An 18,390-nucleotide genomic window follows, 5' to 3' on the forward strand; every position below is an offset into this window, starting at 1 on the left:
CAACGATCAGTTTCAGTTCCATTATTTCTACATTTTTAAGATGGTGCAGCAGAGTCAGCAACTGTAAAATGTAATTATATTCAATTTCAGCCTCCAGTTGAATAATCAAAGAAACTTTACCTAGGTTTCGTCTATAGTAATGTAGCCTTCTTCAGAAATGTCTTAATACAAAATTAAATTAAAACATGTCAGATATTGGCCTTGTCAGACTTAAAATGTTAGTAGTGCAGTACACAGTGATAAGACTGCTTCAGTTCTACTAATGTTTTGCCGTTAGGCCACACCAGCGGGCCAGACAGGTAGGCCGTGGGCGCTGAGCGACGCAGCGAACTCAGCCTGCGGTCGCGCGCAGGTGCGTGCGGAGTAATACAAACTTAAAACCAGAAAATGTTAACTGAGATTATTACATAAAATAGCTTATTATAATACTTCGGACTATTAATGGCATTAAAACCTTTTGTTACTGAAGTTACTGTTCCATAAAAGGCAGAATACATATAACAAGTGTACTGTACATAAGTATGAATAAACATTAATTGATAACATTATTTGTTGCAAAAGCTAGAAATTTTACTGGCAAATAAACCATAATAACTGAAGTATCAGTTGTATGAGAGGCAAATGACATTATATAGCGCAAAGGAACCATTTAATAAGAAAAGGCTATAATTTAAGGTTAACAGTGCCTGAATTGTGTTGAATTTGGCTAAGCATTAACACCATTAAATGATAATGCGGACAATTGTCTCATATAGGTTTACAGTAAAATATACAGTATGTGATCAGCAATTAATACATAACAAAAGTAGTAGGCTGTATGTCATAGCCAGCTACTGTCGTAGGTATATGAAGTAATGGATTTATCGGATAATAAGTGCGTGCAACACAACAAACTTATGAAGACAGTATAGCCGGTGGAGTTATATGGAAACTTTATGAAGCTCTTAAATATAAATACACCATCTGATGTGTAACAAACTGTGGAACAGCATTGAACATAGGTTAGTGTATTAAATATGCACTGTACCATCGGGAAATACCCGAAGCTACTAATAAAAACAAAAAGGCTGTATGTCGTAGCGGTAATACGCAATATACAGTATTAGATTCAATGGGTTAAGAAGTAGTACATAGCGGCGTACCACGCCACAAGACATTATAAAGGCAGTCGTAAGAAGTCAAGTTGCGTGCAATCTTTACTAAGTTCATAATTAGAGGTAGACCATTTGACGTGTGCCAAATTGTGAAACAGTCGCAAACTTATAGAAAATAACGACGATTACGTGAAATGCATATTTAAACGTCAAGATAAGAGGGCAATGGCATCGGGGGATATAGAAAGTCCCGCTTCATCATGGTAGACGAAGCAAGGGCTGAAATTCTTCGAAGAAGTTCATATTTTTCAGCTACTATTGCTCATTAAGCAAGTTAAGCAGAGCTCTTAAACCAAGAAGCTAAAGAATGCAGCCTAGATACACTCGAAGAAATGCAAATTTTCAAACACCTTCCTACTTTCACGTACTTCTCTTCACACCCTAGCAACAACAATACTGTACCATGGCTGTCATTACTACTAAAATTTGTAGAAACGTACGTAAAAACAGGTGAATACCTGTAATATTAAAGTTTCGCTGTTACCACAAATTGCATACAAGCAGCGACGTCCCACTACCACTTGAATAGCCCGGTTTGATGTTGAGGACATGCGCAGTAGGCTATGCTCACTCCACAGATGTTTATACTGTATGTTCTGTTTGGACGGCGTACCTCGCTCTCCAGTTTAAGTGACGCGCGCGCGCTCACTGGAACAGCTCCGTGCAACTGCGAGTGCAGTGTCAAGGTATCAGGAGTGGGTGAGTGAACCTCTTGCTCCCATTCTTCCCCCATCCCCCTACTCAAGCCCATCCAGATGGGTATGCCAGTCTAATGTTCTCTTACCAGACTTTGTCTGATATCGTGTTGAATTAAGGGCTTACTTGTATGTAATCTGTGATATTTCAGATTTTAAATTATAGTCCTGTTTAAGTTAGTTCTTATTTTATATCGAGCGGACTGTACTGCTCCCATCAGCAATACACCATACGAAGCCCAGCACTGTCGGCTCTCAATGTGTTGGTGCGTCGACTATCCAAAGCGTTTCGGTCTTTTCCAAACGTGATAATTTAATCCATTTCAACAGGAAAGTAGTGCCTGCCCTAACTAAAATAAAGAACGAATATTTGCTGTACTTAGAGGCATTACAGAGATCTGTAACACAACCGAATTTCAGAATATTTACGTAATTCTTGTAGGAGATAGAGAAATTAAACTTCTCACTTGTTTGGAATTTAAGATTGACTAAATTGTAAAAAAGGGAAAAAAGAAAGATTTTCTAATGGTTATACAGTGTGATTTTTTTCACCATGTGCAAACTCTAGGGATTGATCGATGAGAGGATACAGAACAAATAAGGTCTAATGAAATTATGACCGAAAATGCATGCTTTCCATGCCAGAGACCATTTCTTAAACCTTATATTGTCACAGATACTGCGGTGTGATACGCCCTATACCATGCAGCCACAGTTACAGCATGTGCTGAAACTGGTTTCCATATGCCTTATCCCATGTGGTATGCGCCATGTCTCACATGATCGTATCGGCCAGGCTGCATCCGAACAGTGTCAAAGGCTTCATGAATACGCTGCTCCGTCGTCTCCACATCTGAAAATGGGTTAGCATACACGATACCTTTGAGATGGCCCCATAACCAAAAATCGCTCGGGTTGAGGTGCGGTGAACAAGCAAGCCATGCAACAGGATCTCCTCATCCGAGCCTTCGAGCAGGGAATACAGGATTGAGATGCGTCTGGAGGCTAACGGTGAAGTGCGCTGGAGCACAATAGCAGCCACATAACCCTTCAAACCATCAATGGCACATCTTCCAGCGGGGGAGGCAAAGTTACCCGCAAGAAACGCCGATAGTTCCGGCCTGTTAGGCGACGTGGAAGCAAGACTGGTCCCAAAATACAGTCGCCAGTTATCCCTGCCCACACGCTCCGGTTGCACCGATGCTGACGATTCGGTGTCATCATACCATGGGGGTTCTACATATTTTTCCACAGATGACTGTTACGAAGGTTGGAGATACCACTCCGCACAAAGATGGCCTCATCTGTGAATAGGATGGATGACACATACATCGTGGAATCTTGGTTGCCTGGTGAAGAAACCAATGGCAAAAGTTCTGCCGTCGTGGAAAGTCTGTTGCTAGTAAGCCCTGCACATGCTGTAAGTGGTAAGGATAGAAACATGTCATGTAGACTGTTCCACGCAGTCGTGTGGCTTACCTTCTACTGGCGGGCCAACTGCTTCGTATTGACACGGCGGTCACCTTCCATAATGTTAATCACACTTCCCTCCAAGTCAGGTACGTCCTTCATGGTTTCCTGCTTCATGTAACGACCCTGTCTCAGACAAACGGCGAAACACTGTTGCAAACTTTAATGCTGTGGTTCTTGTCGGCAGGGATATGTCTCCTGATACAACCTTGCTGCCCGCCGCCCGTTACCATTTACTTTTCCATAAGTAAACGCCATGTCGGCGAGGTCTCGGTTCGAATACATAACCATTATGTAAAAAGCTGTATAAAATCCACTACAAGGCGAGTCAGCAAGAGAAGTGAATCGGCCACAACATTACGAATTAGTGTCGCAGGAGAGGGCGTTAGGGCTTGACGTATGAGGAACATTAGCACCCTGCACGAAAAACCAAGCATACTGCAACTGTGGCTTCATGGTACAGTGCGTATTAGTCAGAAGGCTCTGTAACAAAGTATGACTGAATAAATAGTCTCTAGCATGGAAACCATGCATTTCCAGACATACGAGGGGCATTTGAAAAGTCCGTCCAAAAATAAAAACTACTTACGTGTTTGGGGTAAACCTTTTTTTATTTTTCGACATAGCCCCCTTTTAGACTTATACTCGTCGTCCAACGCTGCTCTAATTTGATGATCTCTTCCGAATAATACGAATTGTCCAAGTCTGCAAAATAGTTATTAGTTCCTCCAACCACCTCCTCGTTTGAATGAAATCTTTGTCTCGCCAGCCATTTCTTCAAATAGGGAAACAAATTGTAGTCCGAGGGAGCCAATTCTGGAGAATAGGGGGTATGTGAAACGAGTTGGAATCCTATTTCCATTAATTTTGCGACCACAACTGCTGAGGTGTGTGCTGGTGCATTTTCGTGATGGAAAAGGACTTTTTTTGCGATCCAACCACCGGCGTTTTTCTTGCAGCTCGGTTTTCAAACGGTCCAATAACGATGAATAATATGCCCTTGTAATAGTTTTACCCTATTCCAGAGAGTCGATGAAAATTATCCTTTGCGAATCCCAACAGAGAGTCACCATAACCTTTCCGGCCGGAGGAATGGTCTTCGCCTTTTTTGGTGAAGATTCTCCCTTGGTATCCCATTGTTTGGATTGTTCTTTGGTCTCAGGAGTACAGTAATGTATCCATGTTTCATCCACAGTGACGAAAGGATGCTTAAAGTCCTGCGAATTCTTCATGAAGAGCTGCAAACCAACCTTGCAACACTTCAAACGATTCCGTTTTTGGTCAAGCGTGAGCAATCGAGGAGCCCATCTTGCGGATAGCTTTCTCACGTCCAAATGTTTATGCTAAATATTATGTACCCGTTCATTCGAGATGCCCATAGCACTAGCAATCTCACGAACCTTAACTCTTCTGTCACCCATCACCAAATCATGGAATTTTTTAATGATTTCTGAAGTCGTAACCTCCACAGGGCGTCCAGAACATTCAGAATCACTTGTGCCCATATGGCCACTCCAAAAATTTTGAAACCACTTATAAACGGATCTAATCGAAGGTGCAGAGTCACCGTAATGTTTATCAAGTTTCTCTTTAGTTCAAAACCATTCAAACGTGTGTGAAATCTTATGAGAGTTAACTGCTAAGGTTATCAGTCCCTAAGATTACACACTTCTTAGCCTAAATTATCCTAAGGACAAACACACACACCAATGCCCGAGGGAGGACTCGAGCCTCCGCCGGGACATGCCGCACAGTCCATGACTGCAGCACCTTAAACCGCTTTTTTTTTTAATTTAATCTCATTTTTTTCGCTTGCATTTGTTGCATCTGCTCGGGGCGGACGTCGAAAGACGCCCGTTTAAGGTCGTTGTTGATCGATTAACTGAGGTTTTTTTATTACAGAGAACAGCTAATTCTCTGACCGAACACGCTGAGCTACCGTGCCGGAAATGCTCGGATAATCCCGCGCGGCTTCTCTTTAGTTTCCTGAGGCGTTTTGCCTTTCATAAAGTAATGTTTAATAACCACACGAAATTCTTTTTCGTCCATTTTTTGACAATCAGTCGACTTCCTTGATTCTTCACACGAATGTCAAACAGAAAGAAACAGACCAATATGGCTGAAACTCGGTGTGCGTTCTTTCCAAAGACGCTACTAACTGAACATGACCTGGATACGCGCTGGTGGTGTCATATGTCGGACTTTGCATGGACTTTCCAAACGTCCCTCGTAAGTTCATTAGACTTTTTTTGTTCCATATCCTTTCATCGGTCAACCCTTAGAGTTTGTGTACTATGGAAAAAATCACCCTGTACATAGCAATCTTTATACCACGAGTAATTTTGGAAAGAGCCATTTCTACCGACATGTTTTGGTAATTAACAAAAAAAAACCTTAATCATTGAGTTCGTTAGTTTTAAAAATATGACGAGGTACGTTCTGAACAGTCTCCCGAAATAGCAAGCTTCATATGTTCCAAAAAAATTAACTCGAGAGCTAATTAAAAGTAAGAAAAGATCTTTGACGTGCTTAGTCACTAGAGATCTGTACCAGAAGTGGATTTCAAACTTTTCTACCTACTTATTCTCGAGATAGACTTTAGAACGATTTTCTATCTCCGCAGAGAGCGGAGCAGTTGTCGCAACAATGTAGCAACATCAGATGCCGACTAATATAAATTAAACAGTGACTCTTTGCCAGTGTTGTTTACGAAATTCTTTTCTTTCACAGGTTTTCTGTAAACGAGGAAGGAAACTACAGCATCACTCACGACTGACCTGCCACTGTTACGGAGCAGTCAACGTGACATCGGCATGGCGTTCCTACTGAAACGATTGTCGAACAACCAGATACTGGTGCACATCTTGGCTACGTTGTTTGGAATTGGTACGTGGCTGCCGGTAAATGGAATGTACGTCCAGCTACCACTGCTCGTCCAGACGCAGCCAGAAGGATGGAATCTGCCCTCGTACATTTCTATCATCGTACAAATTGCAAACATTGGGCCCATCCTGTACGGACTGTCGCAGAAATTTCTCCCAGGGAAGTTGAGAGATAGCTTCATTATTTACGGTATACTAACAACGGGTACTATCGCACTCTTGCTGATGGCACTCCTGTATAGGGAGACGACGTACTTTGGCACTGAGGAACACAGCACTCCCTTCTTGGTACTGACGTTTTTTTGTGCTCTTGTTGGCTGCACCAGCCTCGTGCTCTTCATGCCATTCATGAGGAACTACAAAGAAATATATCTTATATCTTACTTCGTCGGAGAGGGGCTCAGTGGCTTTTTGCCTAGTGTGCTCGCCCTTATACAAGGTGTTGGAGGCAACCCAACGTGTGTGAACCAAACCGTCGTAAACGCTACTAATCCTGACGACTCCTATACCGTACTCGTGTCGCACGTACCGTCACCTAATTTTTCAACCACTGCCTTCGTCCTGATCATGTTCGCAATCCTCGCCATCAGCACCGTCTCTTTCGCACTTTTAAACAACCTGAAAAGCTGTAAGGCTGAGAGAGTTAAATCACAATTGGTGCCATGTAAAGTTTCCACCAGGGACGACAACGCTTCAGAAGCATCGAGCGACCAGACGGAGGGGCACGGCTTGCCGCTTTCCCGCTGCACCTACGGCTGTTTGATGGTGCTGGTGTCCGTAGTGGCAGCGTTCGGACACGGAGTGTTTCCCAGCATCCAGTCGTACTCGTGCTTACCGTACGGCAATGTCGCCTACCATCTGGCGGTAACTCTGTCCGCCATGGCGAACCCGCTGGCGTGCTTCGTACAGTTCTTCCTGCCGAGGACGTCAGTAAGAGCGATTTCTGGTATCGCGGCGGTGAGCGCCGTTTTCGCCGCCTACGTTGTTGTCACAGCACTCATGAGTCCTGCACCACCTCTGGTTGGCTACACAATTGGTGAATTCCTCGTGGTGAGTATAAACTATTGGCAAGCTGTGAATATTGCTTTTCTGCTGTGTGCAGCTCAGCGATTTCTTTTTACAATGTCTTTCAATTCATGACAATGGTACTGAGTAACGCTTGTGCGGAGATCGGATGTATTGAGCTTCCTGCAGAACCCAAGACACTCAGGTAATCTTTTGCTGCCTCATTCATTGGCTTTGCCAACTCAGAATCAGCTGTCACGTTCCATCCTAACTTAAAGCTCCAGCTAACCTACATATCAATCTAGTTACCACAATTACGTTTTACTTATTTATTTACGGGGGTTGTCCAGAAAGTAAGCTCCGATCGGTCGCGAAATGGAAACCACAGTGAAAATGAAAACCAGAAACTTTGTTTTCATTTTTTTTTTCAACAGTTAGCTACACCTTCCACCAACTTCTCTACATAGTCGCCGCTCCAACTTCCAGTTCTGTCGTAGTGTTGCATCGACTTTCAAATATCCTCGTCATAGAAAGCAGCCGCCTGTGCTTTCGGTCAGTTACCTGCAGTGGTCTGCAGCTTGTTGTCTGTAGAAAAATCTTGTCTTCACAGCCAGACTCAGGGGGAGCCAGTTACGCACTGTATTGTGGGTGATCAAACACTTATTATCGGAAACGCTGCGGGAGCGTCTTCATTGCCCCTGCAGTGTGCGGCCGATAATTGGCACGAAGAAGGAACTGCTCGACAGTTGTGTTATGTGGGCTGCATGACACAGGCGAAATCTCTAACCGGGCCCTCATACTTGGCGGGAGAGGCTATTCTCTACGCATCTTTACGTGCTCACTGTTCACTCAAAACCGAAAAGAGCGACGCGGCACGATCGACGAGCATACTAGAGACAGTGCCCAACACATCTGTGCAAAGCTTTACCGGATTTTCCCAGTGGTTTCCATTTCGCAACCGATCGGAACTTACTTTCTGGACAACCCACGTATTTTGCTTTCACATTCATTGGCTTTGCCAACTCACAACGGAGCTGTCACATTCCAACCTACCCTAGGCCATCGGTGAAGCTGCATATTAAATGTGTCACCACAACCAGATTTTCTGCTTCCACATTCTCTGGGATCCCAACGAGAGTCCTAGGCTCCGCGGAAGCATCACTCCCCAAAGTTTTCCAGCGCACATTCTCTCCTCTGTGCAGTCAGTTCCTTCTAAACTGATAACATGCATTGTAGCTTGGCTATGCTGGCCGTGACCTAGTGTAATAAAAATGTTTGTCATGAATAAAGGGGGAAAAATGTTGCAGTTTAATTTCCCTAAACTCTAGGGAAAACGTAAAAGGAGAATGCTTATTGTTATTCTTTAAGTCTTTGATTTCAAAGTTCTTTAAGTTCCAGGCAAAATTTCATGTAAGTTGGATTATACAACGCTGGTAAGAGAATGATTTCCATTGCACGTAATAGTACACGTAGTTACAGTCGAACATCTCACAATAATTACTGTTTGCTTAAATATGTGGCTAGCTCCGTAAGAGTGTGACGACGACTATTCTCTTAAACAGCAGATTACATGGGAAAACATGAGCTACTTATTTTCAGGGTAAATGTGTTTTCTGAGTGTACTGCAGCTGATGACCTAGAAATCATTTATAAGTAGCTCAAAATACTAGGAGAAAATGAGCTGCGACGTTATTTAACGAATGGAATATTCCAGAATTTGAAACACGAACATCTGCTAGCATGAGTTTCTTAGAAGTAGATACCTCAGGGGTTGCGAAGCAACTCAAATCGCTTGATACGGGCAAGTCTTCAGGTCCAGATTGCATACCGATTAGGTTCCTTTCAGATTACGCTGATACTATAGTTCCCTACTTAGCACTCATATACAACCGCTCGCTCACCGATAGATCTGTACCTACAGATTGGAAAATTGCGCAGGTCGCACCAGTGTTTAAGAAGAGTAGTAGGAGTAATCCATTTAACTACAGACCTATATCATTGACGTCGGTTTGCAGTAGGGTTTTGGAGCATATACTGTATTCAAACATTATGAATCACCTCGAAGGGAACGATCTATTGACACGTAATCAGCATGGCTTCAGAATACATCGCTCTTGTGCAACGCAGCTACCTCTTTATTCGCACGAAGTAATGGCCGCTATCGACAGGGGATCTCAAGGTGATTCCGTATTTCTAGATTTCCGGAAAGCTTTTGACACCGTTCCTCACAAGCGACTTCTAATCAAGCTGCGGACCTATGGGGTATCGTCTCAGTTGTGCGACTGGATTCGTGATTTTTTGTCAGGAAGGTCGCAGTTCGTAGTAATAGACGGCAAATCATCGAGTAAAACTGAAGTGATATCAGGTGTTCCCCAGGGAAGCGTCCTGGGACCTCTGCTGTTCCTGATCTATATATATGACCTGGGTGACAATCTGAGCAGTTCTCTTAGGCTGTTTGCAGATGATGCTGTAATTTACCGTCTAGTAAGGTCATCCGAAGAGCAGTATCAGTTGCAAAGCGATTTAGAAAAGATTGCTGTATGGTGTGGCATGTGGCAGTTGACGCTAAATAACGAAAAGTGTGAGGTGATCCACATGAGTTCCAAAAGAAATCCGTTGGAATTCGATTACTCGATAAATAGTACAATTCTCAAGGCTGTCAATTCAACTAAGTACCTGGGTGTTAAAATTACGAACAACTTCAGTTTGAAGGACCACATAGATAATATTGTGGGGAAGGCGAGCCAAAGGTTGCGTTTCATTGGCAGGACACTTAGAAGATGCAACAAGTCCACTAAAGAGACAGCTTACACTACACTCGTTCGTCCTCTGTTAGAATATTGCTGCGCGGTGTGGGATCCTTACCAGGTGGGATTGACGGAGGACATCGAAAGGGTGCAAAAAAGGGCAGCTCGTTTTGTATTATCACGTAACAGGGGAGAGAGTGTGGCAGTTATGATACACGAGTTGGGATGGAAGTCATTACAGCAAAGACGTTTTTCGTCGCGGCGAGACCTTTTTACGAAATTTCAGTCACCAACTTTCTCTTCCGAATGCGAAAATATTTTGTTGAGCCCAACCTACATAGGTAGGAATGATCATCAAAATAAAATAAGAGAAATCAGCGCTCGAACAGAAAGGTTTAGGTGTTCGTTTTTCCCGCGCGCTGTTCGGGAGTGGAACAGTAGAGAGATAGTATGATTGTGGTTCGATGAACCCTCTGCCAAGCACTTAAATGTGAATTGCAGAGTAGTCATGTAGATGTAGATGTAGATGCGGCTGGTTGTGTCCTCTTGTGATTATGATGAGGTCCCATACTCCGAGGAGCGTAGGGGACGATGCGCGAGATACGCACTGCTGTATTAGGAAAGGTGTTAGTGGAGGTGGTTTGCCATTGTCTTCCTCCGACCGTAATGGGGATGAATGATGATGATGAAGACGACACAACAACACCTTGTCATCTCGAAACAGGAAAAATCCCTGACCCCTCGCGGGAATCGAACCCAGGACCCCGTGAGTGGGAAGCGAGAACGCTACCGGAAGACCACTAGCTGCGTCATGTTTTACCTGAAATAATTTAAAATTCTGACTGTATGTGCCTGTATTGCTTGCACATTTTACTTCTCTTTATTAGTGAAGCTCGTTTTTTGCTAATATTAGGGCACCAGACCCAGCTTTTAGGCGAATTTAGAGAATGCAGCAGCAATGGCTGACAACAATTAAAGTACATCTGCTACAATGAAAATGGCAATAACTCGGAGGAAAGGTGCTTTACCCACATATGAATATTACATAAAATCAGATATTTTATGTTGACGAACAATAAGTATATTCTGAGACAACAAACACATATAATCCACGTAATAAAATGTTTGCGCACAAGTTTCCGTCTTATTCTTCAAATGAATAAAAGTAAGTATTAATAGTATCGCAGTCTTTATACAATTAATGTTAACAATGAGCGTTGTATTTTCTTTGATTTTGTTGCTTCGCAGATACGACTATTATCTTAGTTTATGGGATTTTGTGCTTTTGTCACTTCGTATCTTTTCACACGCAAGGAAATATCTAGCACTTTTTCCGTTTCCAGGCGACGATACACTAGGTATGAGCTTCAATTTCCTATTATCCGGGGTAATTAACCTGGGCCTTTCGCAAATCATAATTAAAATGTCTAAAATTAGTATCAAAAATAAAACGAAGATGGTGAGCTTACTACACCACTCCGATGAGAGTCGTATTCAGACTCCGATAAATAGATTATTCGAATCTCCAATTACATGTGTGAAGAAGCTCACTGTTGCATCAAGAACACAGAGTAAATAAGACAGTTGTTGCTCATTTGCTTGGTTAATGTAAGTCACAAAATATGCAGATTAAAAAATGGTTCAAATGGCTCTGAGTTCTATGGGACTTAACATCTGATGTCAGTCCCCTAGAACTTAGAACTACTTAAACATAACTAACCTAAGAACATCACACACATCCATGCCCGAGGAAGGATTCGAACCTGCGACCGTAGCAGTCGCGCGGTTCCAGACTGAAGCGCCTAAAACAGCACGGCCAGAGGGAGGCATGTTCTCAGAATGTTGACCTTGAGCATTGCTACACGCTGTAAAGTGATTCTAAAGAAACAATAGGGTATGTTGAATTTCATCTGGGATTAACGGCAGCACAGGCCCCGTTATAAGGTATTTCCTGCCTACGGGAGTCGTCGCTGTTTCCTAAAAGAGCTCGTGTTTTAATCTTCGGCACAGATAAAAGTAAACTGCTGGCTATTAAAATAGCTACACCAAGAAGAAATGCAGATGATCAACGGGTATTCATAGGACAAATAAATTATACTGGAACTGACATGTGATTACATTTTCACGCAATTTGGATGCATAGATCCTGAGAAATCAGTACCCAGAACAACCACCTCTGGCCGTAATAACGGCCTTGATACGCATGGGCATTGAGTCAAACAGAGCTTGGATGGCGTGTTCAGGTACAGCTGCACATGTAGCTTCAACACGATACCACAGTTCATCAAAAGTAATGACTGGCATATTTTGAAGAGCCAGTTGTCGGCAACCATTGACCAGACGTTTTCATTTGGTGAGAGATCTGGAGAATGTGCTGGCCAGGGCAGTAGTCGAACATTTTCTGTATCCAGAAAGGCCAGTACAGGACCTGCAACATGAGGCCGTGCATTATCCAGCTGAAATGTAGGGTTTCGCAGGGTTCGAATGAAGGGTAGAGCCACGGGTCGTAACACATCTTGTTGTAACCGCAGAAAAGCCAAGTCTAAATGCAGTTGTTCTCAGACGATACACCAGAAATCATACGGGGAGATAGAGTTAACAGGGGACGCCAGGCGTGTCAGAGGGGTCACAAAAGATAACGACGCAGCCAGATAGACGAGGCGGCGGTCCAAGCGGCCAGGCAGCTGCGCGTGATAAGCAAGGAAGCAGACTCAGCTATTAAGATAAAAAGGGCGCTCTGGGCAGGTCCCTTAATAAGCAATAACTTACAGTATCAACACTCTTGGCTAGAGGGAGAAGTCTGGGAGCGGAGAGAGAAAGAAAGAGGGCCCTAGGTGGGGACCGCACTACGTCATGAGGAGCCAATGAAGGGCTCAGGACGCAGTGCGTGACCATATAGGGAGAGGCCCCTCTACCCCTCCACCCAGCTTCTGAAGAAAAGTACTGAAGTTAATACTAAAACAATCCCTAATAAGGAAAAGTTGCACTCGACGCTACGTCATGCCAAGCGCTGGCGGGGTCGAAGGGGAAGAGCTAACAAAACTCGGAGGCACGCCGCTCCGGGGATCTCTCTCTCTCGGGTTTAGGCAGCGACGGTAGTCAGCGTGAGTAGCAGCCGACTTGGGCTGAGGGCGGGCTGCAGGCAGACAGTTGGAGATAGTCGCCGATGAGCGTTTAGGCAGCGACCGCGGGACTCTGACGTAGGGTGCTAGTGTGGGCAGCAAAGTGCTGGAAAGTTCTATCAGGCAGCCAGAACGGTGGAAGTCAGTCACCGTCTCTGTAATGGGCTTGGCTATTCTGTAGGTACAATCACTACGCAGTTAGGGTGATCTGTATTCTTTCTGAATAAATTAGAACTTTTATAACGTCCATACGAGTTTACTTCTACCAACATCCTAGCCTTGTACCTTCACACCAGGGAATTTAACATCTTAGCCAGATCAAAAGTCTCCCTCTCAATTAGGTCAACCGGTTAATTCCCGTTTACGAACCGTGTCGCTCAATCCCTCGCAAAACCCACGCTTGGGACGCGACATAAATAAAAGTTTTGGTGTCAGGTGTGGGGTACCACAAAGGCATATAGGCAAAAAGGAGATAGGAGCCAGTAGATTTTGCTACAGCGACTGTGGCAATTAGCAGGAAGTTGTGGCGACTCGCAACTTTCAGCATTAGTAGCCCCACTACGACAGAGTCCAGAGAAGTAGTCCTCGCGGGTGCAGGGCAACGCAGGATAGCGGCAGCACGACGCGGAGCGACGAGGCACAGAGGTGCCTAAGCAGCCAGCGTTCGAGACCGGGGGTCCGGGCCGAGGCATAGAGAGCACAGAGACAGCGCGACACAACGCGGGACAACGCGGATCAGCGGAACAGACGGCGCACCACAAGAGAAGCGGTACATATAAAATTATATTAAGAATTTTGTATCTTGTATTGTAAAGTGCTAACATAGTTAAGTTGGTAAGATGGCCCAAACTAACGAAGTTCCGTCATCCTCCAGTAGCGGTAAGATATCAGTGAAAGAAGCCTTGTGTACAGTTCCAAAAGTGTTCGAAGGAAATAAGAGAGATCTTAGGGAGTTTATTGAAAATGTAGACGCTGCATTTGAACTTGTGAAACCGGAGGAACACGAAACGTTACTGAAGTTTGTTAAAGCCAAAATAACCGGAGAGGCCAGATCGAGGCTGCAAGTAAGGGAACGCACGGGGACATGGCAGGAAGTAAAACATGTTCTAGAGGAAAATTATGCGAGTAAGCGTACCATTGACTACTACGCGTGCAAGATATTTCAATCGAGACAGGGACAAGGAGAGCCAATTGCGACATGGGCAAGCCGAATAGATGAAATGCAAAGGGATTTCAGGGAAGCAGTAAGCAGAGTTACGGCTAAGGAGAACTTAAAGGGCGCAATAGAACTGGTTGATTCACTAGGAAGAGCATGCTTTATACAAGGGTTAAGCAATGATAGAATACAGACGATAGTAAGAAGTAGAGGCGATGAAATCACGCTAGCAGCGGCCGTGGAACTAGCATTGCAAGAAGAAAGTGCAATACTGTCAATGAAAGAGCGGGGACTAGCCCCAAGAGTAACTTTCAACCGGGGAAAGGAAACGGTGAAGAATACCAGAGATATTAGAGATTTGAAATGTTTCAATTGTGGATTGAGAGGGCACATGGCAAGCAAGTGTAGAAAGAATAGGCCAGAGGGAAGAGTACGGATAATGACGGGCAAAGAGTTTACGAATTTTTGTTACGGGTGCGACAAGCCAGGACATACAGACGCGGAATGCCGGGTAAGATTAAGAAAAATTCAGCCGATAGATACAAGAGACCTTAGAGGAAATCATAGGGAAGCTGATGGAGGGTTACGAGAGTGGAGGTGCCCACAATGTAATCTACCAGGGAACTGTGGAGTTCCGTGTACGAGGGTAAAAGACGTTGCTTGTTTCAAGTGTAAGCGGCCGGGACATTACGCGAAAGATTGTCACGCAGGGCCCTGGCACGCATGGAGAAAAGGCAGGGTGCCAGTATCGAGCAAAACCGGTAAAGTGGTGCAGGGAAACTAAGAGGCGGCAAGGCGGCACAGTCGGGCCTTGTTGCGATAGGTAAACCCTCAGTTAGGGTAATCGACTGTGCAACAGAAAATGACGTTTTGGTTTTATACTGCATAGAATTAAAAAGATATTTGAAGTTGCTAATAGACACTGGAGCACAGTTGTGTCTGCTCAAGAGAACGAGTATTCCGATAAATAGTACACTTGCAATTAATGAAGCGGAAAGGCTTCGGCTAAAAGGTGTAACCAGTGAGGCCGTCAGCACAATAGGTACGGTACAGGTACACTTAAGTGTGGACGGTTCTGAGCAAGTAGGGCAAAAATTTCACGTGTACGGGAGAGGATTAGATATTCCGTACGACGGACTGATAGGCAGAAATTTCTTGACAGAGCATAGAGTTAAGTTAGACTATGCAGGTAAAATAGTGAGACTAAAAGGGCGAGATATACCCTTAGTAGTAGAGGAAGAGCCAAAGGGACATGAGAACGAACAAGATTCAGAAGCAGGCGGGGAAATAGGGCCCCGAGAGGAAAAAATAATGTTATTAAAGGTGGAAGGAAATGTAAAAAGGGGAATCGAAAAGGAAATGATTATTCCTAGGCAGGAGATTGCACAAGGGGTACATGTACCTGAAGCGTTAGTAAAAGTGCGAAATGGGAAATGCATAGTAAGTGCATTAAACTTGTCAGAAGACAGAGTGCAGTTAGGAAACGTCAGGTTAATGACGGAAGAATTAGAAAAAGTAGGGAAAATACGCGAAGTAAAATGTTGTACTAATGTCATAGGAAAGACAGAAAATCGTACTAGTGTGTTGCGAAGGCAATTAAGAATGGATCATTTGAACGCTGAAGAGAAAAGCGCTCTAGCAGAGGTTTGCGCGGAATACGGAGATGTATTTCATCTACCAGGGGACAACCTGTCCTATACTTCCGCAGTGAAGCACAGAATACCGATTGCACCGGAACACGCGGGAAAGGTAGTAAACGCTAGACCGTACAGGATCCCGGAAGCGCAAAAGCAAGTGCTAAGGGAGCAAATAGAGCAGATGCTAAGAGATGACATAATTGTCGAGAGTAAGAGCGCTTGGAACGGACCGTTACTGTTAGTTCCAAAGAAGCTAGACGCTAGTGGCAAACAGAAATGGAGAATCGTAGTGGACTACAGACGATTAAATGATATCACTGTAGGCGATGCATTTCCACTACCGAATATCTCCGAGATACTGGATCAGTTAGGGCAAGCTAAGTACTTCTCGACGCTTGACCTCGCAAGCGGGTATCATCAAATATTGACGGACGAGAAGGACAGAGAGAAAACGGCATTTAGCTCAAACTATCAGCATTACGAATACAAACGAATGCCGATGGGACTGAAGGGAGCCCCAGGATGTTTTCAGAGACTGATGAATACAGTCTTGGCAGGTTTACAAGGAGTGAAATGCTTTGTATATCTAGACGACATAGTATGCTATGGGAAAAACCTGCAGGAGCATAACGAAAAGCTCCGGGAAATATTTGACAGGTTGCGAGAGCACAATTTGAAGCTGCAACCAGACAAGTGTGAATTCCTGAGGAAGGAAGTAATCTTCCTAGGTCATTGCATCACTGACAAAGGAATATCACCAGATATGGCGAAGGTGGAGAAGGTGAAGTTCTTCCCACAGCCAAAGACAACTAAGGAACTAAAAGGGTTTCTCGGATTGATAGGTTATTACCGCCGTTTCATTGCTAACTTCAGCAAGATTGCGAAACCTCTCCATGAGCTCTTAAAAAAGGGAGTGGAGTACCGATGGAGCGAACGTCAGAACAATGCGTTCGAAGAACTAAAAGAGAAATTAATAAACCCTCCGTTACTTCAGTACCCTGACTTTACGAAACCGTTCATCATTACAACGGATGCGAGTAACGCAGCCTTGGGTGCAGTGTTATCGCAAGGTAAGAAGATTGGCGAAGACTTGCCCATCGCATATGCATCCAGAGCATTGAACAAAGCCGAACTAAATTATAGCACAACGGAAAAAAGAGTTGTTGGCTATAGTTTACGCAGTAAAACAGTTCAGACCATATGTATATGGCAGAAAGTTCACTGTAGTGACAGACCATAAGCCACTAACGTGGGTATTTAGTGTCAAAGATCCGAGTTCGAGACTCCTGAAGTGGAGACTGAAACTCGAGGAGTATGATTATGAAGTAATATACAAGCCAGGAAAGTTAAATAGTAATGCGGATGCGCTGAGTAGAATAAGGCATGAAGGGAAGGAAGAGATAGATGCGAAGCAGAAGGTGGAGACAGAGATCTCGGCAGCAAAAGCAAATGGGGAAGAAAGTTCCGTAAACGTGCGGCAAGCACAAGTGTCGAGTGAAATAGAACAGGAAACGGATAGTGGTGAGGAAATTAGTCCCAAAGAAAAAGAAAATATACTAAAGGAAATGCATGACAATCCCTTGGGAGGTCACCAAGGAATGCACAGGACACTCGAAAGAATTAAAGCATACAAGCAGTGGCGCGGAATGAAGCGTGACATTGAAAATTACATTAGGAAATGCCCATCGTGTCAAAAGAATAAAAACACGCAAATGAAAACTAGGATGCCCTTAGAAATTACAGACACAGCAGAAACAGTATTCGGAAAGTGTGCGATGGATATAGTGGGTCCACTAGATGTATCTAATACAGGAAAAAGGCACATGTTAACATTCCAAGACGATCTGAGTAAATTTACCTTAGCAATCCCAATTGACAAACAAGATGCCGAAACAGTAGCTGAGGCATTTGTGGAAAACGTAGTATTAAGGTATGGAATTCCATCAGTATTATTAACAGATCAAGGGTCTAACTTTCTGAGTGATGTATTTAGAAGTGTATGTAAATTGTTGAAGGTAAAGCGTATAAATACTACAGCGTACCACCCTGAATCAAATGGTGCACTAGAAAGAAGTCATAGAACTATAGTAGAGTATCTCAGACACTTTGTAACAGGAGATCAAAGTTCTTGGGACAAATGGGTACCGTATGCAATTTTTGTGTTCAACACTACACCACACAGCATCACAGGATACACACCATTTGAATTACTATACGGAAGAAAGGTTAACATACCAGGAGTACTGCAGCAAGAAACACAGCAGGTAAGTTACAATTATGAAATGTATGTAAATAAACTAAGAGCGAGAATGCAGGAAGCCCACAGAGTGGCCAGAGACTCGATTATAAGAAGTAAGAAAATCAGTAAGGAACAGTATGACATGAAACAAAATCCAAAAAACTTCAAGGTAGGAGATAAAGTATTACTGCACGATGAGTCGGTGAGACGGGGTAGATCTTGGAAATTAGATTCACAATGGAGAGGTCCATTTGAAGTAGTAAAAGTGGAAGGTCCTAACGTA

General features: G+C 43.8%; 1 protein-coding gene across 1 annotated transcript in view; it reads left to right on the forward strand.

Annotated features, from left to right (window-relative positions):
- The window catches only part of LOC126272529 (solute carrier family 52, riboflavin transporter, member 3-B-like), a 107,690-nt gene that overhangs the window by 65,200 nt on the left and 24,100 nt on the right, over positions 1–18,390 (forward strand). The window contains exon 2 of the mRNA XM_049975443.1: positions 6,050–7,251. Within this exon, the coding sequence (XP_049831400.1) occupies positions 6,133–7,251 (1,119 nt within the window). The 5' untranslated portion in view covers positions 6,050–6,132. The remainder of the gene's footprint in view (positions 1–6,049; positions 7,252–18,390) is intronic.

Source organism: Schistocerca gregaria, chromosome 5 (genome assembly GCF_023897955.1).
Source record: "Schistocerca gregaria isolate iqSchGreg1 chromosome 5, iqSchGreg1.2, whole genome shotgun sequence".
NCBI lineage: Eukaryota > Metazoa > Arthropoda > Insecta > Orthoptera > Acrididae > Schistocerca > Schistocerca gregaria.